The sequence below is a fragment of the Aethalodelphis obliquidens genome, unplaced genomic scaffold (genome assembly GCF_003676395.1).
Source record: "Aethalodelphis obliquidens isolate GAN/ISIS:26980383/991018 unplaced genomic scaffold, ASM367639v1 scaffold8, whole genome shotgun sequence".
Classification (NCBI taxonomy): Eukaryota; Metazoa; Chordata; class Mammalia; order Artiodactyla; family Delphinidae; genus Aethalodelphis; species Aethalodelphis obliquidens.
The window spans coordinates 55642649-55668474 of NW_020837952.1; the positions used below are offsets into that span (position 1 = coordinate 55642649).

At 57.1% G+C, this 25826-nt stretch overlaps 1 protein-coding gene across 2 annotated transcripts; it reads right to left on the reverse strand.

The window, feature by feature from the left end:
- Positions 1-948: 948 nt before the first annotated feature.
- On the reverse strand, positions 949-25326 carry PDGFB (platelet derived growth factor subunit B). 2 transcript variants are annotated; one of them, XM_027107697.1, is made up of 7 exons: positions 21431-25326; positions 12546-12642; positions 10130-10219; positions 8379-8584; positions 6823-6964; positions 2942-3092; positions 949-2561 (listed from the first exon to the last, which is right to left on the reverse strand). In XM_027107697.1, the coding sequence occupies exons 1-6, from the start codon at positions 21491-21493 to the stop codon at positions 2968-2970; spliced, it is 723 nt and encodes a 240-aa protein (XP_026963498.1). In that variant the 5' UTR covers positions 21494-25326; the 3' UTR covers positions 949-2561; positions 2942-2967. The 2 variants fall into 2 exon arrangements, with proteins under 2 accessions (XP_026963498.1, XP_026963497.1); XM_027107696.1 differs by having other exon boundaries at positions 1084-2561; positions 2942-3095; positions 21431-21537.
- Positions 25327-25826: the final 500 nt, after the last annotated feature.

The window sequence follows — 25826 nt, forward strand, 5'->3', positions numbered from 1 at the left end:
TAGAGACAGACACATGGTAGGGGATCAAGGCGAGTGAATGAATGAATGAGTCAGTCAATCTATCAATCAACCAATCAATCAATCACGGGGAGCCCAAATGTTATTCAGTTTAACCTCAGCCAACTTGTCACCCAGCTGCCACTTACATACTTCCAGTGACAGGGAGCTCACTACTTCCAGGGGCAAAATGGTTTTAGTTTTAGATAGTCCGTATGATGAGTCAGATTCTCCACCTCCTAGGTTTCCCCGTCAGCGCTAGTCTGCCAGCAGGTAAGACCCAGAATACATCTGGCATCTTTTTCATGGAATCAGACCCAAGTCTTCGTGGATGAGGGGAAGCACAGAACCACACAGCTGGACCTTGGAGGCCACAGGTCTCCTGGCCATCTTCTTCTGTTTCAGATGGTATTCCGACCAGAGAGGGGCTATGACTTGCCCAAGGCCACACAGCTGGCTAAGGGCTGAGCCAAGATCAGACCCCAGCCCCAACTTTCAGCTGTGTTCCTTCTAAACCCCACAGCCCCTCCAGGACCTCCTCCAGCCTTCCCCACGCTAGGTAACCCCTCCCCACAGCCAGTCCCACCCCACGATGCTGAGGATCCATCTCCCTTGTGGAGACCCTCAGGCTGGAGAAACCCATCCCTCGTCACTGCCCGTGACAAGCACAGGGACGTGGGGTCCAGGTGTCAGGAGCTGCAAGCGGGACCAAGCCATACAGAGTGCAATGTCTGGCTCTCACCGGCTCCCAGACAGAGCCTCTCTCAGAGCAGCGGGCCGGCGTGTGCGCATGCATGTGTGAACGTGTGTGCGCGCGCGCACGCGCGCATGAGTTTGCGCCTGAGTCTCCCAGCGCGAGAGGAACCCGTTGTAAGCTGTCGGCAAATCCTGCCAATGCGCAAAGGGTAATTGTCACACGCAGTGCCAACAGACAGAGCTCCAGCGGATCCATTTGGTTTTGTTTTGTGGTTATTTTTTTTTACAACTTTAAATACGGAATATAAATAAATTTTACATTTAAAAAATAAAAGGAAAGCCCCCAAAAATATAATCACCGACTTTACAAACTGAAGGAAGCAGATTTGGGAGATGGGGGGAGGGGGGAAAGTGCAGTAGAAGGTGGAAAGGGAGGTGGGAGCTCAGACCCCACCCCTAGGGGGCCCTGGGGATCTTTTCCCTTTTCTCCCCCACTCCCAGCCCAATAGCTGGTTTCCTGGGAGGAGCCACCAGAGATGGAACTCAAAAAGATCTAAGAAGAGGGGCGTGTGCAGGGGCGGAGCAAGGGCTACTACCCCCTACCCTTGGAGACTTTCTCTTGGGTTTTTCACACCCGCCTAAAGGGGAGACTGCTTGAGCTGAGAACTTGGGGAAATGGAGGCCACAGGGACAAGTGTTGCTCCCCTGTCCCCCACCAAGGGCTCAGTCCTGTCTGACCGCTCCAAGTTGCGGGCTGGGTCAGAGGCACAGCCAGTCCACACAGAGCCTTTGTGTCAATTAGGAAAAGGATCCCTTTCCTCAAGACACTTTACCTCCATCTGCCAAAAAATTGTCATAATAAATATACAAATTGGCCATGTCTACGGTTGTGTGTGACCTGTGCTCCCTGCATGCAGTGCCCTTGTGCAGTGCACACCCTGTACAACCTTACATGGCAGTCTTGGCTGGGCTGGGATATGACAGGCAGGCCCCCTGCCGCCCTGGGCCCTGGTCTTCTGTCCTACAGAGCAGTGACTGGAGTTATCTGCAGCCTCAATAAGGGGTCCAAGAGCCCCTTGGTGGAGCAGACTGAAGGGTCAGGACAGGAGGAGACACAGGGTGGAGGTAGAGAGATGAAACAGAGGAAAAAGTGAACAGGGGGAGTGGAAGGAGGCACTGCATGCCCAGGTCACCATCTCCATCCACCTCCGGAGCAAACTTCATCTCTAACCCGTCTGAGAGGGCACTCGGCTGCCTGGTGCTCTGGCCACCCCTGCCTGGAAGAGTCCGCATCTTCAAAGAATTCAAACGTATAAAATGAAAAGAAGCCACTGTGAGCAGAGGTAACCAAGGGGAGATGACCGGGCCTGGGCATTGCAGGAGGGGGTTTTCTCCAGTCTATGCTCCCCAACATGGTCTCAGCCACAGGAGTACGAGTACCCTGGCCTGCCTGGGGGTGCTCCCGTCAGAGCTGGCTGCGGGTCCAGGGACCAGGCAGGCCATGCTGAGAGGTCCTCAGGCCCACGTGCAGGGTTTCAGGCCAGTCCACAGCACTGGAGAAGGAAGCTCCTTTCCCCCAACAGCGACCCCATCAGTCTCTCTTGCACTTTCATCCCATTTTCTCCAGGTCAGGAGAGGAAGACAGCGATGGAGTCCAGGTCCTTCATCTCCTTCTTGAGCTTCTGGGCAAGATGCTGGAGGCCACTGAGGGGAGACCCACTGGTGGAAGTGTGGACGGACACGTGGAGGGGTGGGGGAAGCACCATTGGCCGTCCGAATCAGGCATCGAGACAGACGGACGAGGGGAACAATATTATCACTCCAAGGACCCCATGGGGGCAATACAGCAAATACCATATTAAATAACCCTGTAGGCCAAGCAGAGGAACACGGGGATCAGAAACAGCCTAGGGCTCCATCCCACTCTTACAGGCAACCGGGGGCAGGGAGCTGGGGTCAACCAGCTGCCCCTGATTTCCAGCAGGGCTCAGGGCTGGAAGATTTGAGGTTTAGACCTCCATCCTCTTAGGGCCTCCTGAGACACAGCTGGGCAGCGGTCCCTAAAGCCCCTCACCCAACCTGTGCCGTGGAAAAACTCCACTGATAACTGGAAGAGGAGATCAAGGCTTAGAGCCTGGATTTTGTACGGGAAAATGCCTCTCCCCCCCACCCCTTCCTCAGCCAAAGCCACAGACCAGGGAGAAGGAACACAGGGTGCTGGGCCTCAGTTTCCCCGCCGGGCCCTCACCTGCCCGCACTCTCCTGCAGATGCCCCTAGGCTCCGAGGGTCTCCTTCAGCGCCTTCTTGCCGTGCATGTGCTTGAACTTCCGGTGCTTCCCCTTGGGGGGCCGGCGGACTCGCACCGTCCGAATGGTCACCCGAGTTTGGGGCGTCCTGGCTGCTTGAGAGAAAGAAAGGTCTGGTTAGCAGGTGGATGAACAATGGCGGGGATTTGGGGGTGTCTATCCCCTTGACTAAGGCCTGCCACAGACCTCCCCATATCCTCTGGGCTAAGAGAAGGGGTGGGAGGGGAGTCTGGATTTGAAGCCAGCCAGACCTCCTGGGTTCAAGTCCCAACTCCACCGCTCACCAGCTGTACCTTAGGGACAATTACTGAACCATTCTGTGCCTCTGCTTCCCCATCTGTGAAATGGGGATAACAAACTGCCCACCTCATAGGACTAGTGGAAGGAATAACTGACAATATGCTGGCAAACACAGAGGGGAGCAGATGAACTCTGGCCTCAAGCTCTTTGTCATTACCCCACTGATATGCCCCTGATTTCCACGCCCCTTGTACCTGGACTGGACTTGGATCTGTTAACCAATTTAATGAGGCAGACGGGTGCTGGTCAGTTCCAGGCATGAGCCTTAAGAAGGCCTGGCAGCTCCCACCTTTGCACTTTGGGGAACCCTGTGCTGTCACATAAGAAGTCTGGTTCGCCTGCTGGGGTTGCCACATGTGGGAGCCACATGGGGAGGAGAGGCCCTGGACTACAGGGAGAGGGATAGAGGCCCAGCTCTCCTAGTACAGCCTCCAGATAACTGACTGCAACTGCAAGAGATGCCACCAGGACCACCCAGCTGAGCACAGCCAACCCACAGACGGAGAGAGCGTAGAAAATGACTATTGTCTTAAGCCACTAAGTTTAGAGAAGTGATCAGTAAACAGCAGCTGCTCTTATTCACTTGTTTCTTTTTTCCTTCCTTTGACCCCCTACTGAGGTTTCCTCCCACCAACCTCAGCCTCTTCCGGTCATGGGATGCGGGAGTCACTAGGCTTCGGGCATAACCACACCCCTCCCCCACTGACCTGGGCCTTTCCCTCCGTTGTACCTGTCACCTGCCTGGCCCTAGCCACTCCGAGAGGCAGTACAGTTGGGTGGGCCAGACCACCTGGGTCCAAACTGGGCTCTCCCAAGTGTTAGCTGTATGCTTTGGGGAAAGTCACATACACTCTCTGTGCCTCAATTCCCACATCTTTAAAACTGAGAACAGCAGCCCTGGCCCCCTAGGTTTAGGAGATAATACATGGAAATCGCCAGAAACCCTTAGCTAGCATGCCCCTGTCAACGTTCTAAGCTTATCTATCCTCACAGCAGGTATAGGTTTGTACAGTTAACAGATGAGGAAACTGAGACAGAAAGTCTGGGATTTGAATGCAGGGATCTGCCTCTGGAATCCATGCTTTCAACACTGGGCTGTAAATCACAGTGCCTGCCAGTCTTGGTTAAGATGAGCACTTATGTCTCTCTTCCTCCTGGGCTCCTAGGTAGACACCCTAGCAATGAAAGTTTTCTCTGCCAGGCTCAAGGCCTGGCTCTTCCTGGGAGCCTCCAGAGTTCTCCCCAGCCCACCCAGCTACTTTGGGGCCAACACCTGACTTCCCACCTCACAGGCACAGGCTCCCATGAGGCAGTTACCCCACTGCTGCAAGTAGGAAATTTAGGAACTCACTGGGGTCTCAGGTCCTCACTTGAGGGAGGCTGCCCAAGAGGGCCATTGAAGGGCCAGAGACAGGGCCACCAGCAGGACGCTGGGCTGGGAAAAGCCTGAGCAAAAGCTCAAGGTCATCACTCAGCTCATAAGTGACAGGACAGAGATTTGAGCCCAGGAGGTCTGACACTGACTATCACACGTGCCACACCCCCAGCTGCCACAGGAACTGTCACCCAGGGCCAAAATGCTGAAACTAAAATGACAAGACCTACATGTCAAGTGGTTGAACATGCCTCCTAAGAAACTGGTTCAGAAAATCACATGAGACAAAGGCAGTGAAAAGAACCCCATTCTAAACATAAAGAAGAATATAATTTTTCCTGAACGGCAGTCATTCTCCATATTAACTCTACAAATAATTTACAACATGTCGGTTTGAAGCTGTCAAATTCTCAGCCTTCCTAGGTCATCCATGACTCAGCTCAGCTCTTAGAACAGGAGGAAGAGGCTGAGATGGCCCTGTCTTCAGGAGGCTTGTTAGTAAGAAATGACAGTGAGATTGTCCTGTCCCCTAACCAAAGAAAGTTATTGAAAATCCAAACAGTCACTTGCATGATTTTTTTATGCTCATCTAATCCTATTAGCTTAATGAGTCTCACTTGATCCTTACTTTTCTCCTCGAGGGAGAAAAGGCAGCAAGATACAGTCAAAAGAACCCAAAACTAGGGCTTCCCTGGTGGCGCAGTGGTTGAGAGTCCGCCTGCTGATGCAGGGGACACGGGTTTGTGCCCCGGTCCGGGAAGATCCCACATGACGCGGAGCGGCTGGGCCCGTGAGCCATGGCCGTTGAGCCTGCGCGTCCGGAGCCTGTGCTCCGCAACGAGAGAGGCCACAACAGTGAGAGGCCCGCGTCCCGAAAAAAATAAAGGAACCCAAAACTAGATGTTCCAAGACCTGGGTTCCAGGCTCAACTTTGCCGCTGTGCTACCTTCATGAAGTCCCTTAACCTCTCTGTGCTCCAGCAGCCCCATTAGTAACACTGAAGGACTGACTTGTAAGACCATCTCTAGCTCTAAAATTTTTAAATCCTTAAAAAAAAAAAAAACAAAGATGAGGCAAGTTAAGAGCCAGTGACAGCTGTCAGGGTGAGGGAAGAGCCAAGAACAGAACTTCAGGATACCTGAATTCTAGCTATGCCCCTACCTGGAACTGGCTGTGTGACCTTGGGCAAGACCTCAGCTTATCTGGGCCTCAGGCACCTCCTCCATAAAATGTAGAGGAGGCAATTGGGCCATTTTTTTAGTCCCTTTCAACTCTTGAAGTCAAACTTGGCCCTGAAATTGTGAATTCGTGAAATTTAAGGACAGGAACAGAATTCCAGTTCTAACTTATCCGTGCGTTTGAACCCTATCTGTCACATCCCTGCTACATTGTTGCCCAGCCTTTACTTGCATACCTCCCGGAACACAGAACTCACCACCTCACAAGGCAGACAATTCCATCTTGGACTCCTGACTGATCACCAGCTTTATGCATATATGTAGTTAAAATCTCTCTCTGGTGATTTCTCCCCCCCCACTGGTCCTAATTCCCTCATCAAGGCTACAAGGAATTAGTCTGATTTCTCCTCCCCAGGACAAGTCGCCAAATATCTGGTTACGATATATGCCTTAGGGCGTTCTCTCATTCAGGCCATGGTTCCTCCCACCATTTCATGCACTCACAAAACAAAGTAGGGGGCTACGGTAGCAAGACTGGGATGGGGGCTGCTCTGGATGGGGCGGCCGGCAGACCTCTCGGAGGAGGTGACTTCTGACCTGAGACCCAAGTGAAGAGCAGGACCTAGGCTTGTGAAGAGCCAGGAGGAGTGAATTTCAGCCAGAGTGACGTGTACAAAGAAAGGCCCTGAGGCAGAGACTTATTTGGCCCCTCAAACAGGCCAACCTGGCTGGGGTGGCATAAGTGAGGGGGACTGGTTGGCGACAGGGCCAGAGGGCCAACAGGGGGCTACATCCTCACATAAGGCCTCCCAGGCAGGGGAGGAACCTGGATTGTCGTCAGTGACGTGGAAGGCTTCAGGCGAACTTAACCAGGGGCAGGCCAGACCCAGTTCCCCCAGCGTGCCCCCGGCACCTGCCATAGAAGAAGGGGGCTGAGCAACTAGAGGCAGACCCTGGACGGGCGGTTACCTCGCTGCTCCTGGGAACTCCCAGGACTTCGGGTCACGGTTCGTGCCACCACCGTCTCACACTTGCACGCCAGGTGGTCCTCCAAGGTCACCGTGGCCTTCTTAAAGGTTGGCTTCTTCCGTACAATCTCAATCTTTCTTACCTGGAAGACAAAACCACCAAAGTGCTTCCGTAAGACCGCACAGGCAGGGGCCGAGAGAGCTGCCTGCCCGCTCTGCCACCCAGCATCCCCTGCGGTGATCTTTCCTCGAAAGCCTGGACTGCAGCAGGGTAGACGCTTTGGCCCAAACAATGGCAGGACCTTGCCCTCTGCTCTTCTCGTAGCTTTTCCATCAAAACAAGCCCCCCTGACCTGGTCTCCGGCAGTCCCCCTCAGATCCCCCAGAGAGGGAGAAAGGCATTTCCCGGTTAAGCGTGGGGCCTGTGGTGTCCTCATTCCCTGAGCGCCAGCCAAGGTCAGGGGCTGCAGCAGAGGCGGGGAGATGGTTGTCTGGAAGGAAGTGGGGGGAGGCTTTATCCAGGAGGGAGGCGGGAAGGGGGAGGTCAGCTGTCAGGTGTCCATCGACAGAGCTGGCAGTGTTGGGGACAGGAGATACCATGACAGTGGGCACCGGGGTAGAAAGTGACATGGTAATCTTGGGCCCAAGGCCCAGGCCTGGGATGGAAGGCGGGCACGAGGCAAGGCCACGGCTGACCATAGGGGAGGGCAGTGTGATGAGGTAGGCAGGGCACTTGGCAAGAGTAGGTGGGAAGTACCAAGCTGGTCCTGAGTCCTGGAGAGGCGTGCCCACCGCCCAGCAGCAGCTCGGCCCAGCCTGAGCTGGTGTGGGGGCGAGGCTGCCCCCAGGGGTGCAGAAACCTTTCCACGTAAATCAGCAGACAGCTGAGACTTCTCTGGCCCTGCCCTGCCCCGTGTGAGACCAGGAGCTCCCCAGGACGTCCTCTACTCTAAAATTTCCCTTGAGTCAGAGTGTACACCCAATCTTTCCAGAAAGGGGACAGGATTCAGCATTCTGACTCTCTGCTAGGGGCTGCCCCAGCTCTTGCAGGGTCTGTTGCCTGGGGCGGGGGTGGGGGTCTCTCTGCCCTCCTTGCTAAAGACACAACCTGTCAAAGGGAGATGGGCAGGTGTTAAAGGTGCTGGGGCACCTAGCTGAGCCTCCCTCTGTTTGGACTGAAGAAAACTGAGAGCCCTGAATAGGGGAGATCTCTGAGGGAAGTTGAACGGCTGTCCAGAACGTTCTGAGCGTCCGATGTGTTTGTGGACCTGTCTGTTCCAGGGATGTCTGGGGATTTGATCCCTGTAAAGGAGGAGGCAGCATCCTTTCCATATGGCCCCACCCCGGGGGCCTGTCTGTGGCTCATGGTCACCGCAGCCTGGATGGCCTCAGCGGACCCATGGGCAGCCTTTGCACACCTGTCGGGAGGGAGCTTCTCGATATCAGCCCTCTCTGGACGGAGCCCCGGAGCCCGCCAGGAAGGCCTTTGGACGCCCCCCGAAGCCTGGTCAGCGAGTCCCGCGCCCCCTACCCTCGGGCTGGCTGAGGCCTGGGTACCTGAACGGGCCGCAGCTGCACCTGCGTGGGGCGGCACTGCACATTGCGGTTGTTGCAGCAGCCGGAGCAGCGCTGCACCTCCACGCAGGGCGGCCACACCAGGAAGTTGGCGTTGGTGCGGTCTATGAGGCGCCGCGAGATCTCGAACACCTCGGTGCGTGTCTTGCACTCGGCGATCACGGCTGGCTCAGCGACTGTCGGGGAACCTGGAGGGAACGGGGACCTCCATCAGGGTGGTGGGCCTGTCCAGAAGCCCCATCAACAGGAAAGCTCAGCGCGGAGCCCCTCTGGGACTGCTCGTCCTCAGAAACGCTGGCCTGTCCCATCTCCTTCAACCCCAGTGTGGAGGGTTACCAGCCACAGGACTTGGGCAGGCTGCTGACAGGCTTGAGGCCTCAGTTTCCACATGTGCAAAATGGGAATGATCAGGGACTTCCCTGGTGGCGCAGTGGTTAAGAATCCGCCTGCCAAGGCAGGGGACACGGGTTCGAGCCCTGGTCCGGGAAGATCCCACATGCCGCGGAGCAACTAAGCCCGTGAGCCACAACTACTGAGCCTGCACTCTAGAGCCCGTGAGCCACAACTACTGAGCCCGTGAGCCACAACTACTGAAGCCCGAGCGCCTAGAGCCCGCGCTCTGCCTCAAGAGAAGCCACAGCAATGAGAAGCCTGCGCACCGCAACGAAGACCCAATGCAGCCAAAGAAATAAATAAAAATGGGGATGATGAGATCTACACCCCAAAACCACTGTAAGGATCAAGTGAGATCGTTCCGAGAGCGCTGGCGTGGGGTACACGTCAGTTTCCTCCCGCCAGCCCTCAACCATTTTATTCAATGATTTCACACATTCATGAGTTTGCCTGGCATGTGGCCCTTACTTGTGTATTATCTTGTAGCCACTCTCACATTGCTGTTTACACTGTAATCTATTCTTACGTTTTTGCTTCTTTCAAGCCTCAGTCTCCTCATCTATGAAATGGGAAAATAACAGTTCCTATACTGTACTTGCCGATCAAAGGAGTAAGTGAAACTTGGCCTACAGCAGGCTTACAGTCAATGCTGGGGCGACTGTCCTCTGTCATTATTCACATGTAGAGGAACTGAGGCTCGGAGAGCTGAATTAGCTGCCCAAATTCACAAAGAGTGAAACTCAGGCCACCTGACTCTTATGTGGTGGGCCCCCCAGCCACGGTCTACAGAATTTTGGGGACTGCAGGTGGGCAGAGAGGAAGGGGGGCTTGGAGCAGGTACCCGCCTCCCTAAGAAAGCTTCGGTGGGACCCAGTGACCCGCACCCTCCTCTGCTTCACGCCTGCCGTCACAGGCATAGCACTTCACTGCAGAGGAGACGTGCAGCCTGCCAGCGGCACTGGATTCAAGCAAGAAGAGCCGCTTAGGATCCCAGCCCCACCACTTGCTAGCTGTGTGACCCCAGCTGCTTTTCTACCCTCTCTGGGCCCCAGTTTTCAACTCTATAAAATGGGGTTAATAATCTCTACCTCCAAGGTTGAACTAATGAACCAATGAGGTTTTAACGAACTATATTTAGAAAACAGTGTGAGTCGGTGGGGGGAGGATGATGACTTAGCTGCTCGGTAGAGGGTATTTAAGGATGGTTGTGCTCCTTCAGTTCCACTCGGTCCTAAGTGTCAGCACGAAGGAGCAGGCCCTCTGGCCTCGGGCTGGCTGCATCCCCAATTCTTCCCTGGCTCCCACCTTTGAGAGGCCACCGTTCTCACCCTCAGTCTTACCCAGGCTCCTTCTCCCGCGGGATAAGCTATCCAGCTCGCCTCCAGGATGGGACCGGGTCAAATTCAGGTCCAGTTCAGCCCTGTCTTCATCTGTAAGAGGAGGTCAGACACACACTGCAAACTGTTGGCTGGCTCGACCGCGGCTCTGGGGGCTCGGCTGTGGGTTCCAGGGCAGGCGGGAGGACTGCTTCCCTCCCCGTCCCTGCGCTGGCACACCACTCCAGAAAACGGTCTCCCCTTCTGGCTCCCTGTAAACCTGAGGGTCCTAGCTCTGACGAGGGGCCCCTCCAGACAAATGCCAGGGTGGCCATGGGGCCCAGAGGGTGGTGGGGCCCTGACTGCATCGCCAAGGGATCGTCAGCCCCACTCCGGGCCCTTCAACCACATATTTGGACAGAACCCATGTCAATGGAGTTAAAAATAACCCACCCCCTTTGCTACTGTAAGAGAACCCTCCTTGGCCTCCAGGGCAGGGTGAGGACCCAGAGCTCTGAAGGCCAGTTTCCAGTGCCCCTCCACCCAGCGTTCCCATAGGAAGTGCTGAATGGAGAAATTCCCAGAATCCCCAGGGGGGACCGGCATGCCCTGGACACAGCCCCTCTGGAGCCCCGGACAATGGCCCAGTTGGGCGGGGAAGAGGGAGGGAAGGAGAGGGATGGGGGTGGAGGCTGAAGGCAGAGACAGGGGGTGAATAGCCAGGCCTGGTGGGGCAGGGGGTGGGTGTCGGGAGAGCGCTTGCCCTGCCCCCTTTTTGGCCCTAGTCTCTCTCCAGCCCCCAGTCTTTCACCGTGTTTGTCCCTCTCCCCCTAACCTTTTGCCCCACTTCTGCCCTAAGTTGTCCATTTATTCCTAAAGTCACAAACCACAGCTCCCTTCTCTATCCTGGGTGGCCCTCATCTCAGCGTCATTGGCACTCCTTGGACGCATCCCTCTCTCTAGAGATGGCGGCCGGAGCAGCTGCGGGAAGTGAGGGTTGCAGAGACGTGGAGCTCCTCACCGAATTGTGGGCAGCCCCTTCTATCTCCTGACGGCTGCAGCGCCAGCAAATAAACTACGGGGGTTGAGAACAAGCCCTGCTCCCTCCATGCAGCACCTCACGCTCCTGCTGTCTCCCCAGCCCACCGGCCCACTGGCCCTGCCCAGGACAAAGCTCCAGCTCATCCGTGCAGGCTCCCAGTGGGTCCTGTTTGGAGGAGACTGTGCTATAACTGGTGCCTTTCCGTCTAGCCTACTGCTCCTGCGTCAGCACGTCTGTCTGTCCTTCTCACTCCCTTCCTTTCTCTCTGCCATCTCTGGAATGTCCCTGGTGGGGAGGAGATGGGGAAAAGATGTGCTTTGTGGAAAGGTTAAGTTGATTAGGAAAAAATAGCCACACGGTTGCCTTGAAACAGGCCTGCTATTGAAAACCTCATCTCGGAGCTCCCGACTCCCACCCGGGGTACACAGGGGCTGCCCGAGGGTGAGGGCCAAGGGCCTTGGGAAGAAACAGCAGAGAGGCTAAATTTGGAAGTTGCCCCATTGTGTTGACCAGGGCTGGCCAGTCGGGCATGGGGTGGGAGGTGTGGGAGACGTGGGGCGGGGGGCCTGGTGAACAATAGGTGGGCCCAGCTGGGGCCCCCTCCCGCCTGCCTCGCCAGCCCCCAGCACAGGCGGGTTTGAAAGGGCCCGGGAATGCTTTTGAGAGGGAGCCAGGGGCCCAACGGGGAGAGGAAACAAAGGCAGGAAATGCTGTCCCCCGTAGATAGCAGTCTGGGCAAGGATTACAAAGTGACAAAGAGACAAAACCCCAGAGGGAAGGGGAGCTGGGGGTGCAGGGGGGCTGCCGACCAGGGCTCCAGGGAACAGGCCAGAGGTTAGAATAGAATGGAATTTGCTCTGAAGGCAGCGTTTATAAATACATTCCCGACCCAGCCCCGCCACGTGTGTGCCGCCAAGCACGTGCCCATGCGCTGAGCGCGCTCTTGGGCAAGGGCAGGGCTGCCCACTAGTGTGGGCCAGGTGTCCCCCGGAGACCTTGGAGACTGGGCCCTCGGCCGGAGGGGCAGGGAGAGGGCCGCTCTGGTACCTCCCTCCCCGGCTGGGTCCACACCCGGATGCACATGCGGCAGATGCCCTGGATACCTTCTCCCTGGCCCCTCCTCTCGGCACCCCATCCTCTGCACCCCGCCAGAGCCACATGTGGGAGCTTCTCCCGCCACACCCCACATCCCAGGTAGCAACCCGTCCGCCTACCCAGGCCTGCCTGGGACAGGTGTGGCCAAGCCCTGCGTGGCTGCCACAGGCCTCTGGGTCTCTGGATGCCAAGGGAGCGGGGATGCCCTTGCCAGATGCCCTGCCCCCCTTGGCAGCGGGGATGCCCGCCCGGCTCCCCAGGACTCAGCGGAGGGCCAGAGCATGGGACGAGGGCTCCACTCACCTCCGGAGTCTCCGTGCAGCAGACGCTGGAGGTCATTGAAGGAACGAATGGAGTGGTCACTCAGCATCTCGTAGAGCTCCTCGGGAATGGGGTCCCCCTGCCAGGCAGACACAGGGGGGACAAGTGAGCTGGGAGCAAGGGCTTCCCAGCCGTGGCCCTCTTCCCCCCAACACACACACTCCCTCCTATGGCAAGTTCCATAGGGCCCCTTGGCCACGGACAAATGGACAGCCAGGCCGGGGGCAGGCAGGGGTCGGGGGGTGATTCCAGGCCTGACAACCAGGACCACAAAGGCCCGGGACCAGAACCTGCGGAAGCCTCTAAGATGCAGCTCAGTTCTGCGTCCCTCCCCCCCACACAGAACCTCAGCTTGCTTTAAGTTAGATTTGATTGTATGTATCTGTCCCCCCATCACACTACAGGTTCTGGAGGCTCCAACATCCTGATTTCTCTCTGCTTCCCCTCCACGCCTGACAGCTAAAGGCGGCCAGCATTTGTCATGGGAGATCGAAAAACCCCCATTTGACAGAGGTAAAAACAGAGGCTCAAATAGGCGACATCCTTTGTCGGAATCCTACAGCCGATTATCAGCAGAACCTGCTTTCAGATCCAGGTCTTTCTGAGGGCAGAGCCTGTACCCCCAGCCTCCTGGGTACACAAGGTGTTTAACAGATGCTTGAAGAACTGGATGGTCTCAGGAGGCCACATGTACTAGCGTTATCTATTCAGTCTCTCACTCAAAAGAGGAGGGAAGGGAATCCTCAGATACAGTGGGGAACCCTGAAAGCTCCCCAGTGCCCCGTGCCCAACCAAACCCTATTTTTAGAGCCCCTCTGGCCTGTTGCCAAAAACACTTGAAACTTAATAAGCACTTTAACAGGCCCCATTTGGAGACCGGGCTTCCTCCAGGGAAATCACAGGTCCTACAATAACATGAGAGCAGCCCTCATAGGAATGTCACGGCCCCGTCCGCCACGGTCCAGGGAGACCTGAGGGGCTGATGCCAAAGGTCTTGAAAAAGAGGCGAGGGCCTCTTTCTTGTGCCTCGGGGCAAAGAAAATGCGCAAGATCTGCTGCGTGTCCGAACTCACATCCATGCAGACACATGCACGTGCACACGTAAACACACAGGAGGGCTCCGCCTTGTGGGAGGAGCCCCTGGGGAGGGTTTCAGCAGACCTGACTTACTACTGCCTGACCTTGGGTTACACAAGTCTGTGCCTCAGTTTCCCTGGATTAAGAAGGGAGGCGCCCCTGCTCGAGCTGGTGCACTGAACACTCCAAAGACTGGAGTGCTGAGAGGCTTCCCACAGGCTGCCTCGAGGAAGGAACGCCGCCCTCGCCCTGCCTCGTGGCCAGTCCCCGGGGTGCTCCCCGAAAGGTCTGTTAGGAGCCTGGTGACTGACCAGGTTCTAGCACTTATCAACACCTCCTCCAGGGGTCCCACCACACGCGGGCCTGGCCGCTGGAGTCAGCCCTGGAGTCAGAGGCCAGGGTGGAGTGTGGCCATGTCCGCTCTTAAAGCAAATTCCCTGAGAGCTCTGAGCTGAGTTTCTTCATTCGCACGTGGAGCTTATAAGCCTGCCTGGTGCCTAGGGTGGTCGGGAGGTATGAGGGAGAGAAGGGCGGGGGTCTAGCAGTAAGCTTGGCTGGGAGCTGGGGGTCCATGACGGCACAGCCGGGAAACCAGGGGATGCGTGTGCGAGATGGGGAGGGATGTCAACTCAGCTGCCCCTCACTTTCCTCTCCCACCTCCACGTGGCCTGCCTCCTCCAACCCAGAGAGACCACGCCTTTGGTGGTCTCCAAATGTGGACACAGGACCCAACCCACGGAACGGAAAGCGGCTGGCTGGTCTCCAGTGGAGCCCAAGGCAGGCCACTGCCCCTGAGGGTTTTGTCTGCCCCAGATCTGGTAGTCCAAAGAGCAGGGTTTCACCTCTACCACTACTAACCTCCCCGTGAACTCAGGTTGGCCACCGCCCCTCTCTGATCCTGGCTCTCCGTTGCAAATAGAAGGGGTTGAAAATATTTGATTCAATTCTAATTCTGCCTGGGGGTCTCAGGAGGAGCAGCAGAGGAAAGCCCAGGGTGGGGTCCCCAGCCAGGTCTCCCAGGCTGCTTGCGGAGTAATGATTCAATTAACCCCCCAGGAGAGGGGCCCAAAGGCCCAGGACCAAATGGCACAGAGCACTCGTGCCAAGACCTCCTCGCCCCTGGAGAGCTGGCTGCCGCTGCTGCCGCCGGCCAAGGCAGAGTAGGCAGACTCCCAGACAGGCCTACCTAGCAGATGCCCCGGACCCAGCCTGTGATGCAAAGGAGATGCCATCTCATGGAAACAAACCCACAACCTCCCAGGCTGAGTGGGGAAGAGCCCAGGATACAGACGGGAGAGGTGGGAGAAGCACACAGTAGATGCTCGATAAATACTGGTAACATGCATGAAGGACTCTCCCCTTGTCTCTGGAGTTGTCTCCTGTATGATTCTCCCCCTCCTCCACCAGGAGGACCACCCCCGAGCACACTGCCTCCTAAAGGGTCCACTTTCTTCTAAGCAGATGCCATTCCTGCACGTGCTTTTCAGTAATTTGGCCACTGGATGCCCAGAACACCCTGAGAGCTCCTGGATTTGACACTAAAACCACAGCTAACTTCTGTGAAGTGCTAACTACAGGCCAGACACTGAGTTAAATGCTGTACCAACTACCAACCCCAAGAGCCTGGCACTTTTTGTGTTCCCATCTTCCAGATGAGGAAGCTGAGGCTTAGAAAAATTCAGTAAACAGCTACAGGTCTACACGACTCGTAAGTGGCAGAGTGGGCCCCTCCCTCCCAGTGCCATGGAGCTGCCTGGACATTAACCTCAGTTTCTGTCAGCTCCCCACCCTGCAGGGGTCACGAACAGCAGTTCTCAATCAGGGGCCGGTGGGCCCCCCGGGGACACTGGTCATGTCTGGAGGCATTTTTGGTGGTTATAAATAGAGGAATGCTACTGGCATCTAGTAGGTGGAGGCGATTGAGGCTGCTAACCATCCTTCTGTGCACAGGACAGCCTCACAATAAAGAATTCTCTGGTCCCAAACATCCACAGTGAAGAGATGGAAAAGCTCCGTAGAAGACAAAGCAAGGGCTTCAGCTGCCAGGGAAACCTGGGTTCTTGGAGTCAGGCTTTTAACAACCTAAAACCTCAGCTTCTTGTTTTTTTAAGTCCAACTTTTTATTGAAGTGTAACATACACACATTAAAGTACAGAGGTCATAAGTATACAGCTTAATGAATTTTCACAAAGTAAACACATACCTTGAGAAATAAACAGGCCATCCCAGCACCTGAGATGCTCTCCTTGCATCTCCTCTTAGTCACAACTCCTTTTAAGGGTGGCCAGTTTCTATTCCTGTTCCCAGTTTCTATTACTGTTAGGTTGGTCTGATTCTGAACTATGTTCTCTTTGGTCATGGGCTTCTTTGTTCAACATTATATTTGTGAGACTTATCCAGGTTGCTGTATTTAGTAGTGGTTCATTCATTTACATTCTATTAAATACGTATTCCCCAATTTATTTATACGTTTTACTCGATACATTTTTGGGTTGTCTCCATTTTGAGGCTATTATGAATAGGGCTGTTATTAAAATTCTTATATTTCTCTTTGGGTGCATATTAGTATTATTAAAATTAAATAATGGGCGACGGTTGCATAACTCTATGAATTCTGAATTGCCAATTTCTGCAAAGAAGCCAGTTGGGATTTTGATAGAAATTGAGTGGAATGTGTAGATCAATTTGAAGATTAATGCCATCCTAACAGTATTTACTATCCTAACCCATGAACATGGATGTCATTCTTTTTATTTAGATATTTTAAAATTTCTTTCAACAATGCTTTGTACTTTTCAACGTACAAATCTTATACTCCTTTTGTTAATTTTATTCCTAAGTATATTATTCTTATTGATGTTATTATAAATGGAATTGCTTTCTTTTTTTTTTTTTAACATCTCGATTGGAGTATAATAGCACAGGGAGATCAGCTCCGTGCTTTGTGACCACCTAGAGGAGTGGGATAGGGAGGGTGGGAGGGAGACGCAAGAGGGAGGGGATATGGGGATATATGTATACATATGGCTGATTCACTTTGTTATACAGCAGAAACTAACACAACCTCCGCTTCTTTATCTTTTAAATGGGGCTAATAATACCTCAGCGGCATTACTGGGAGGCGGAACCGCACCTAGCAGAGCAGCCCGCAAATGATGGGTAGTTAATGAGTCCTGCTGTGATCCCCATGCATTCCTTCAGTGTGGTTCCTTGAGGGCAGCAGCGAGCAGCACGCATGCGCGGGGCCTGCAGGGCAGGACATTTTTGAGGATGATGGTGGGTAGGTGGAGAGCATGTGGCTTTGCATTGTCCCCCGTGCCGGACCACAGGAAATGACACCGGAGCCCCACACTGGCACTTGCCTCGGGCCTTGTGGGCTGGTGGGTGGGTCCCTTCCGGGGCTGGGGGTGGCTGAGAGATGGGCAAATTCAGCCTGTGGTCAGCTCCAGGATGCAATGCCCTGGGAGAGGCTCACATGGGCACCTGCTGGGGGTCAGAGGTTACTCGAGGTGTGGGAGGGTGAGCAGCCCGGAGCCCGGGTTTCAGGGGCACAGGTTCTAGAAGCCTCCTTAAGGTGGGCAGCTCCCCCTCGGAGATAGGAAAGGCACCCTGATGAAGCTGCCCCAGATCTCAGGCCTGGGGTTCCTGGCAGGGCGAGGGCGTGGCAAGAAGGCAGCTGGGGCACAGCCAGCCGTGGGAGCCAAGGCAAACAGCCTCCTCCCCACCTCACCCCTAACGTCAGCTGCGCGAGGTAGGAAGGGCACAAGCTAGCTGAGGCCAGGTGAATTACCTGCTCCCAGCCGGGCTGGAGGATTAAAGGGGCTTGGACCCCACCCTCCGCCTGGGCCCCAGCTGTACACACAGATATACACTCCCCAGCCTGCCTGCTGTTCAGCTGAGGGAGACAACACGGGCTTGGCCCAAGCAAGCAGGGGCATTGTCCGTGGCTGGCAGAGGGAGAAGGCCTCAGAGCGCCCGCCTGCCTGGGAGTCTCAGGCCTGATTTAGAGTCAATGCCAAAGCCAAGCCCTTTGAAGAAGCCTTCTCTGGGCAGACCGCAGAAGCCATTTAGAACCAGCCTTTCCCACCTAGTATTTCCCTGCCGTATTGCTCCTGGGACCCTCCGCTATTACTGTTAGCCCAGCCCCCCATTGGGCTCCCGCGTCTCCCTCCAGCAGAAAAACTGTTAGACCAGGAAGAGAGAGGCCAGGGCAGCAATTACAACCCTGGCAGCACATCGCAATCGCTGACCCCAGCCACCCCTGGTCCCAACTCCCAGCACCGAGTGGGGCCCAGGAATCTGCATTTTCAAAAGGCCAGGTAATTCTGCTGCTCTTGGGGGACTCTGAGCTGATCCAACCTTCTCGGTTTTTTTTTTTTTTTTTTTTGTAGATGGTATAGACTGAGGCCCAGCTCAAGATACCCAGAAACTTTGCAATCAAATTTTCCTTCTGTTTCTTTCTCTCTGTCCAGTCTAATGTCCAAGTACCAAGACATGGAAAAGAAAGAAGTGCTTGTCTCTCAAGAAGGGGGTGGGGGGAGGGAGCGATGCAGGGGCACTCAAATGAAGATGCTTCTACTGGAGGGCAGCATGGCTACCGTTGGCTGCCCTGCGGGAGGACTGAATGAGGCCACGTTTACAAAGCACTTAGCAAGCCCTAGATACGCGTCTGGTCCTTCCCTCCCCGCCCCCGCAAGGATTCACTGTCCTTTCCACAAATATTTACAGATTATGCACCATGGGCCAGGCACCGTTCTAAGCAGGGGAGACAGTGGTGACCAGGACAAAAGCTCTCTAGGGGAGTTTATACTCTGGTGAGAAAAAACATATAATAAACAACTAAATAAATCAGAAAATGAAAATAGTTGTGCTAGAAGGGCATTTCAGTGGGGGCGGGGTGAGGGAAGACTCTGAAAGGGACTTTTGAGGCCGATGGCAAGCATCGCTTTACACTCCTGCTGAATCAATCTCTCTCTCACATACACACACACTGTTCCTAGGTCTTGCGCCAGAGCCTCCAAATTCTGTTTGATCCGAACCTGCAGCAAGTCAGTCTCCCACTACCTAAGGCCGTTAGCAAACCAGAAAGAAGCCGGGTGACTGAAGGTCTGCGGGCCCCTTCACTCCTTCTCGGCAGAAGGGTGCAGAGGCCAGAGACATCACATGACAGGGAGAGTCACCCTCCCGGAAGCCAGCTCAGCTGATGGAGATGGGACCTTATGGGCCTCCGCCGACCCTCAGCCAGGCCCCACCTCAGAGCTCCCCGTCCCTCCTTCCCAGCTGCTGAGGCCTCCACCTGAGGCTCAGTACAAGCATGCCAAGGACATGGCCAATCCCAAGGCGACCTCCACCAGCAAGCCCTCCTGGACTGGCTCCCATGTCAGTAGGTTTTCCCTTTAGGTCTCCTCCCTTAGAGACTCCTGAGGCTTACCCAGGCTCTGCAGGAAATTGCTTCGTAAACTGCAAAGCACTACACAACTGTGGCTTCCTGAAGGCCATGTTCAAGGATGCTGTGACTCACGTGAGGAGAAAGGCACCAGCTTCCGTGCCCTAGCCTCCCCACCAAACACTCATACCCCTGGGGCTCTGGAAAAGGAGGAGGAGTTGCTGGATGAAGCTGGAAATGGAAAGGGCAGGCCTGGGAAGGCCTTCTCCAGCTGTCACCCAGCCTCTCCAGAACGGGCTGGGATCCCCAAAGAGGATAGAACAGTCAGGGGTGGGAAACCCCCTCAGCCATTCAGGGTCATCCAGTCTTGGAGGTTCAAAGAAGGGCTTATTTGAAGGGAGAAAAACTCTGAACATCACAGCGCCCCCCATTATCGGCCACACGAGCATGGTTTTAAAAAGCGACCACAGAAGGATAATGCTTGAGGGGCTTCGAGCTGACCTGACCAGGCAAAAACCAGTGGGTGCTGTGGAGCCGGGACCTGACGGGAGGGTCCCTGCTTCCATTCCCTCGTAGTACCCAGGAAGGAAACGGGGTCGCTGCAGAGATAACTAGGTTCCAAGGCCCACGGTGGGCTCACCTGTTGCGCGGGGGTGGGCACCTGGTGCATGGGGGTATAGGGGCCGTGCATGCCTATGTGCGTGCGTAGGTGTGCGCGCACGTGTGCTCAGGCTGCGTGTTCAGGGGCCGTGCGTACGTGTGTATGCGGTGCGCGCGCGTGTGCCCCGCGTGTGCACGGGCGTGGCGGCGGCGGGCGCGCGACCCGGCCGCGGTAGTGCGTGCCCGTCGCTCTGCGCACCCGCCCGCCCGCCGGAGCGCAGCATCGCCTCCGGCCAAGAGTGTGCATGCGTGGGGTGAGTGAGCGAGTCGGGGGGCCGGGCGGGGTGGGCTGCGGAGAGCAGCGACGGGGGCGCCGCCGTTCCCAGGACGCCCTGGCACCGGGCCCAGCCCCCAGACCCCGCGGCGAGGCAAAGCGGCAGCTGGGGCCGGCCGGCGCCCCCCTTCGCAACAGCTGGACGCGGCCCGGGGGGCTGCGGGAGCGGAGAGGAGGGGGCGTCGGGAGGAGCCTGTAGGCTGCCGGGCTGAGCCCCGCGTCCTCCCTCCCGGGTGCTGGCCGCAGGGGGTGGCCGCGGAAGGGCGGGGCCCCAGGGCGGGCTGCCGGCGGCCCTCGAGGAGCCCCGAGAACAAAAGGAGACGGCGACGGCTCCTCCGTGGTCAAAACAACCTGCGCTGGCGGCGGCCCAAGGCCCGGCCGCGGCCTCGGAGCTCTTCACCTTAACCCCTTCGCCGCCGCCTCCTCCTTCCTAAGCCTCGTTGGAGGCCGAGAGGGGCCGGCCCTCCCGGGGAGCAGGCGAAGTGCGGGCTGCCGGCCGCGGCCGAGCAGAGGCGGGACGGGACCCGGACACGCCGCGCTCCCCGCTGCCCTCTTCTCCCCGGCACCTCGCGCCTCCTCGCTGCCCCGCCCCCTTTCCCACCTGGATTCCGGGTAGACTTGCCAACTCACTGCTACGTGAGGCTGGGAGGGGTGCGGGGGACTCAATACAATCTGATAGCTCCCGCAGACGTTTTTACACCCCAGCTCTGCTAGGCTTTTACAGGCGGCGCGCTCCGCACCCTGCGAGCGGGGGAGAGAGGTGCGTTCTTTCGCAGGGTGCGGGCGCAGGTATGGCGCGACCTCAGGCACACACCGCCCCGGGGGCTGAATTCCCTAAGACCCCCACTCCTCCCCTAATCCCAAGTGCCCCAAAACCTGTCTCGGCACCCACTGCGCCCAAGACACAGGCTGCTCCTGCACCGCACTCTGAGGCCGGGCAAGACCTGCACGGGCCCCGAGGGCACCCAGCCCGACCGGGAGCTGGAGCCAGGGTGGGACGGACACCCCCGCCGAAGACTGGAGTGGCTGCCACCACCGGTGCGCGAGCTCGCACCTCCCGTGCAAGCCGGGTCCGGGACAGGACCTAAGCTGTAGCCGGAGTGGGCTCGGGAGGACGCGCTGCCTGCTGCCTCGGCACCACCCCAGCCCTCTCCCTTGGGCTAGAAGGGGGCTTATTCTCGGGTTCCTGAGGGGTGGGAGACAGGACCACACACACCTTCCCCTGACGTCTAAAAGCTCGGAGATCTGAGATCACCCCTGGGAAAGAAAGGCACCGCTGCCCCCTCCTCTTAGAGCCTGGCACCTCCCGGACCTCGCGTCCCAGCCCTCGGAGGTCACCTAGCGCCCGGCGCCAGACCCAGGGGCTGCATGGGTCCAAAGTTCACTGCAGTGAAAGGAGGGGGCGATCAGGGGGTAGGGGTCGGGGGTAATGAATGAAGCGAAGCAGCCCCAGCCGCCGTCGCAACTCACCTCGGCGCTGACCAGACGCAGGTAGCAGCAGAGAGACAGGAAGAGCGCCCAGCAGCGATTCATGCCGACTCCGGGCCCGGCCCCGCGGGGCCCCGGACGCGTGGACCGAGCGCGCCGCCCCCGCGGCCAGGGTGGGGGGCGGGGGCTGGGGAGGGAGGTGGGCTCTGCTCGGGTCTGCGGCGATCAGGCGCTCAGGCCGCTGCAGCCGCCGCCGCGGCTCACCCGCATGGCCCCCGGGCGCCGCCGCCCCCAGGCCGGGCTCCGTCGTTGGGGGGTTGGGGAGGACCTGGGCGTCGGACCAGGGTCCGAGGCCGCTACCTGGGCGGATCCCGAGCCCGAGCGAGCATCCACGGCCGGGGGGCTGCGTCGCGAACCAGCCGAGGCGTCTAGCCGTGTGGGGGCGCCCAGGGGACTCCAACCTCGAAGAGGAAAAAGAACACGGCAGTCGATGGTTCGTCTTCGCTCGCCGGCTAAAGGCGTTTTCCTCTGCCCGCCGGCTTAGGTTTTTTGCAACATTTTCTGGAAAGGCCCCCGAAGTCGGAAAGCGCAGAGCTGGGCACCTCAAAGCCAAAGTCTCCCCAAAAAAACTTTTTCCAAAGTTGGCTTTGCAGCGGCGGCTCGAGTACCCGGGCAGGGAGAGGTGCAAACTCCCGCCCGGGCCGGGTGGGGGGGGCCGGAGCGTGTGCGCCCTGGCGCGGGGCCCGGGCGGCGGGCACGGCTGCTCCGCGCGCGCGTCGTGCCCGCTGCGCGCTGGACCGGGCCCGGCAGACAGGTGGACGCGGCGCGAGTCGGTCGGTTCGTCTGCCCGCCCGCTCGCCGCTCTGGGCGTCCTCTACGGGCTGCGAGTTGCGGCTGCTCCGGCTTTCTCTTTGCAACGAGGCTGGAGGGTGGGCTTTTTTCCCCCTTTTTGCGCGTGTGTGTCTGTGTGTGCGCGCAAAATATCCCTATCTCGGGAATGAAAGATGGGCGCTGGCGGCCAGAGGGGAGCCCTCAGGGAGGCAGCGGGGGAGGCTGCGGGCGCACGGGGAGGCAGGCGGGCTGCTCCCAGCGGCAGGAGGAGAAGTTGCCACCCTTTCAGCTGTTCCGGCCTTTATAAAGGAGAAGGGAGAGTGCGAGAGGTGGGTGGAGACAGCCTTTCCTCTTCTGGCCGAGAGTCAGTACCGGGAGGGGGGAAGGGGGGCGGGAGCTCCTGGAGGGCCTGAGGCGAGGATGGGGTGCCTAGGGGTTTCCAAAAGCCCAGCAGCCCCTCCGCCCAGAAATCTGGTCCCTGGGAAGGTAGAGCTAGGAGCAACCAAACGCTGGGCCTCTCAGCACAGTGGCTGTGGCCTGGTTTCTAGCCCACGTGGTTGGGGGCAGGGGTGTCTCCAAGGCCGCTGGCTTGCAGAAGTGCAAGCCCGCACCTCCAGGACCAGACATTTGCACCGTAGCACAGGCATGGTGGTGAAGGACTCAGGCTCTGCAGATCCTGCCCTGGTGCTGAGTAGCTGGGTCACCTTGGGCAAGTCACTTCCTTTCTGTGCTCCTCCATCTTGCCTCAAAGTGGGATAGGGTTATCGTGAGGACTTAATGGCAGAAAGGGCCAAAAGCAGCCAGCCCCCAAAAAGCCACAAGGTGATCACACAAACCCTGCAGCCAGTACCATTCAGCTGAAAGCTGGGTGCACGTCTCCTCCTCCTAGCTGGTTGCCTGGCACACAACAGGCGTTGCTGGCATTGGTTGAATTTGAATTTGTTGAACTGCAGTCGCACAAACCTCCACAGCCCTGCAGCATCCTTGCAGGGCCGCCATCACGATCCTCCAGTCGCCCTGATGTTTACTACCTCTCTCAGCCCAGAGCTTGGAGACCCAGGGCCCCCCACCCATGCCAGCATTCACACAGTTAACGCCTTCCGCCCCCCAGCTCCGGGAGCTGCTACGTCCCTTCCTTCAGCAGTCATATGCTGACAGTCACAGAGTCACACGCTCGCACGCTGAGCCCAGCACCCACCACGAGACCCACGCGCCGCATCGCCCGGCTCCTGGCTTTAGGACACCTTTATCTGGTCCCGTTGTGCTGTCTGTGTCATCTGCCCTTTGTACCCAAACATCCCTACGGGGTGGCAGCCTGCTCCTCACGTGTGCACACACCCTTAGTCACTGAGACAGGCACACTCACCGTCTCTTCATGAATTGTCTTCTTGGCCCTGAGCGGGGGCAGCAGGGAGGGCGGATGTCCCAGGAGGGCCTCTCTACAAACAGCCACACGCACCCGCCCTCTGCCCATTACTGCCTACGCAGCATGGCACGGTGGCCAAGAGGCGGGCCAGGGGCAGGTCACCTTGGTTCAAATACTGCAACGGCCACTTGCTGGCCAACTTCTCAGTCCCTCGACTTCCTTCCCTGTACACTGGAGAGACAACTGTAATTGGAGGGAGGGAGGGATTTCCAAGAGGCATGGGAAATTTTTAGGGGTGGTGGAAATGTTTGTCATCTTTGCTGGTGATGATGAGTTCACAAGTATTCACACATATCTAGACTGATAAGTGCTTTATTGTAGCTCAATACTGTTGTCGAAAGATTTCTATCTACTTCATAGCGTGGTCTGGAGGCTCAGATGAGGTAATCCGTGTGGAAGCACAGAGCAGAATGCCTGGGACACGGAGTACATCATTCCTTCGACAAAGCTTTTGCATGTTCCCTCAGACACCGGAACAGACACTGTTCCAGGCACTGGGGAGACGGCATGATGCCGATACTGCCCTGGAGGAGCCCCCATGCTGAAGGACAGGCAGACGCATAAACAGATAAATCAGGAGACAGGGTGACAAGGGAGATGGGTGGGGGAGATAGGAAGATAATCCTCAAACACAAGACCTGAAGTCTAGAGACTTAGAGATAAAAGCCTGCTCCGCTGGACAGCTAGGTGTTCTTGACTTTGATCTTCTGTATCCTTATTTATAATTGACAATAGCCACCACTATTATTATTGAGGTGCCTTACGGTTGGTGGTGTTCTTCCTACTCTGCACGTGGTTTCTCAATGCTCCAATGAGATATGTTTACTCTTATGAATGGAGACATCGAAGCACAGAGAGGTGAAGCAACTTGTTCAAGGTCACATAGCCACAGAGTTCAGGGTCACATAGTGGTGGAGTCAGGACTGGAACCCAAGTAGTCCAGCTGCAGAGCCCACACACTTGCCTCAGCCACCATGCTGTGCTGTGTCCTGGCGGCGATGACGATGACCGCAACGACACTTCCTACACAGGGCTTCGGTGAGCATCAAACACACGAATACCTGCAAAGCACTTTGCCAGCTGAGGGTGCTGGACCAATGTGAGCTCTGACTCACATACAAAGTGCTGTAGGAGCACAACGAGGGAGCACACAGCTCGGCCTCAGGGGGGATGTGATGGGGCAGGGCTCCTGGGAGCGGCAGCATCGGGCACCTGCGGTTTGCTGTGTCAAGCACTGGGAAAAGGAAAGGGGAAGGAGAGCCACTCCTGGCACTCTGGGACCGCCCGGCTCTTGAGTGAGGCAGACGTAAATTGAGATGGCTTTGTGCACTGGTTAGAAGCGGCAGGACTGGGACAGCAGAGGCAGCAGGGACCCCATGGCCCCTGGGCCTGAATGCCGTGCTGAGCAGAACCCCTTTCCTGTAGCACCTCTCCTTGCAGACACCACGCCCATGTTGAGGGTGGGGGAAGAACACCCCCTCCTTTTCCTCCTGTCAGGCTCGTCTTAGCCGACACCTCCTCCAGGAAGAGCCCCCAGACTCGGTGCTCGCTCTGGGTCCCCAGAGCACGTCCCCCACAGTATTGTCATTGTCCGTATACGGGTCTAGCACTAGACTCCAGCTATGGGTCTGCACCCATTCCAGCTCCTACCGTACAATAGTTGCTCAATAAATGTCTGCTGAAGGAACGAATGAATGAGTAAACATCTTGCCTGTTTCTTCCTGGCCTGTTGGTTCCACCCGCCTGAAGGGTGGAACGAGTTGCGGGGGGGGGGGGGGAGCTTGTAACATGAGCTCTAAACTGAGATGCACAGGATATCTGAGGGGCACTGCCCTCACAGACCCCGGGATGACCCCAACCCATCTGTGGCACTGGGGCTGCTGAGGAACCAGGCTTTCCAGGAGGGCTGGGAGCAGGTTTTGCAGGGTGGGGGGCCACACTCCCATAACTCTCACACCTTCCACCCCCAGGAGGTCTGAGCCACGTGGAAAGCCGAGGGGCCACAGCCCTCAGCTAGGTGCTGGAGGGGGCCTGCCCCAGGCTGGGGGCTTTTGGACTGCGTTTAGAGCAATCTAAGCTCTCGTCCGTTTAAAGCATCTCACACCATGGGATTGGGGGCTAGGGGCTGAGGAAAGAGCTGGCTTCAATCCCGCGGGCAGACTTGTGCCCTCAAGTCCAGAA

Bases quoted from the DNA above. Each gene is read 5' to 3' on its own strand.
- PDGFB (XM_027107696.1), bottom strand. From the start codon at position 21,493: ATGAATCGCTGCTGGGCGCTCTTCCTGTCTCTCTGCTGCTACCTGCGT. The intron at 10,220-12,545 runs GTGAGTGGAGCC...CTCCTCTTACAG, and splicing joins GCTGCACGGAGACTCCGGAG to ATGAAGACAGGGCTGAACTG. The intron at 6,965-8,378 runs GTACCCAGGCCT...TTTGTCTTCCAG, and splicing joins TGCAGCTGCGGCCCGTTCAG to GTAAGAAAGATTGAGATTGT.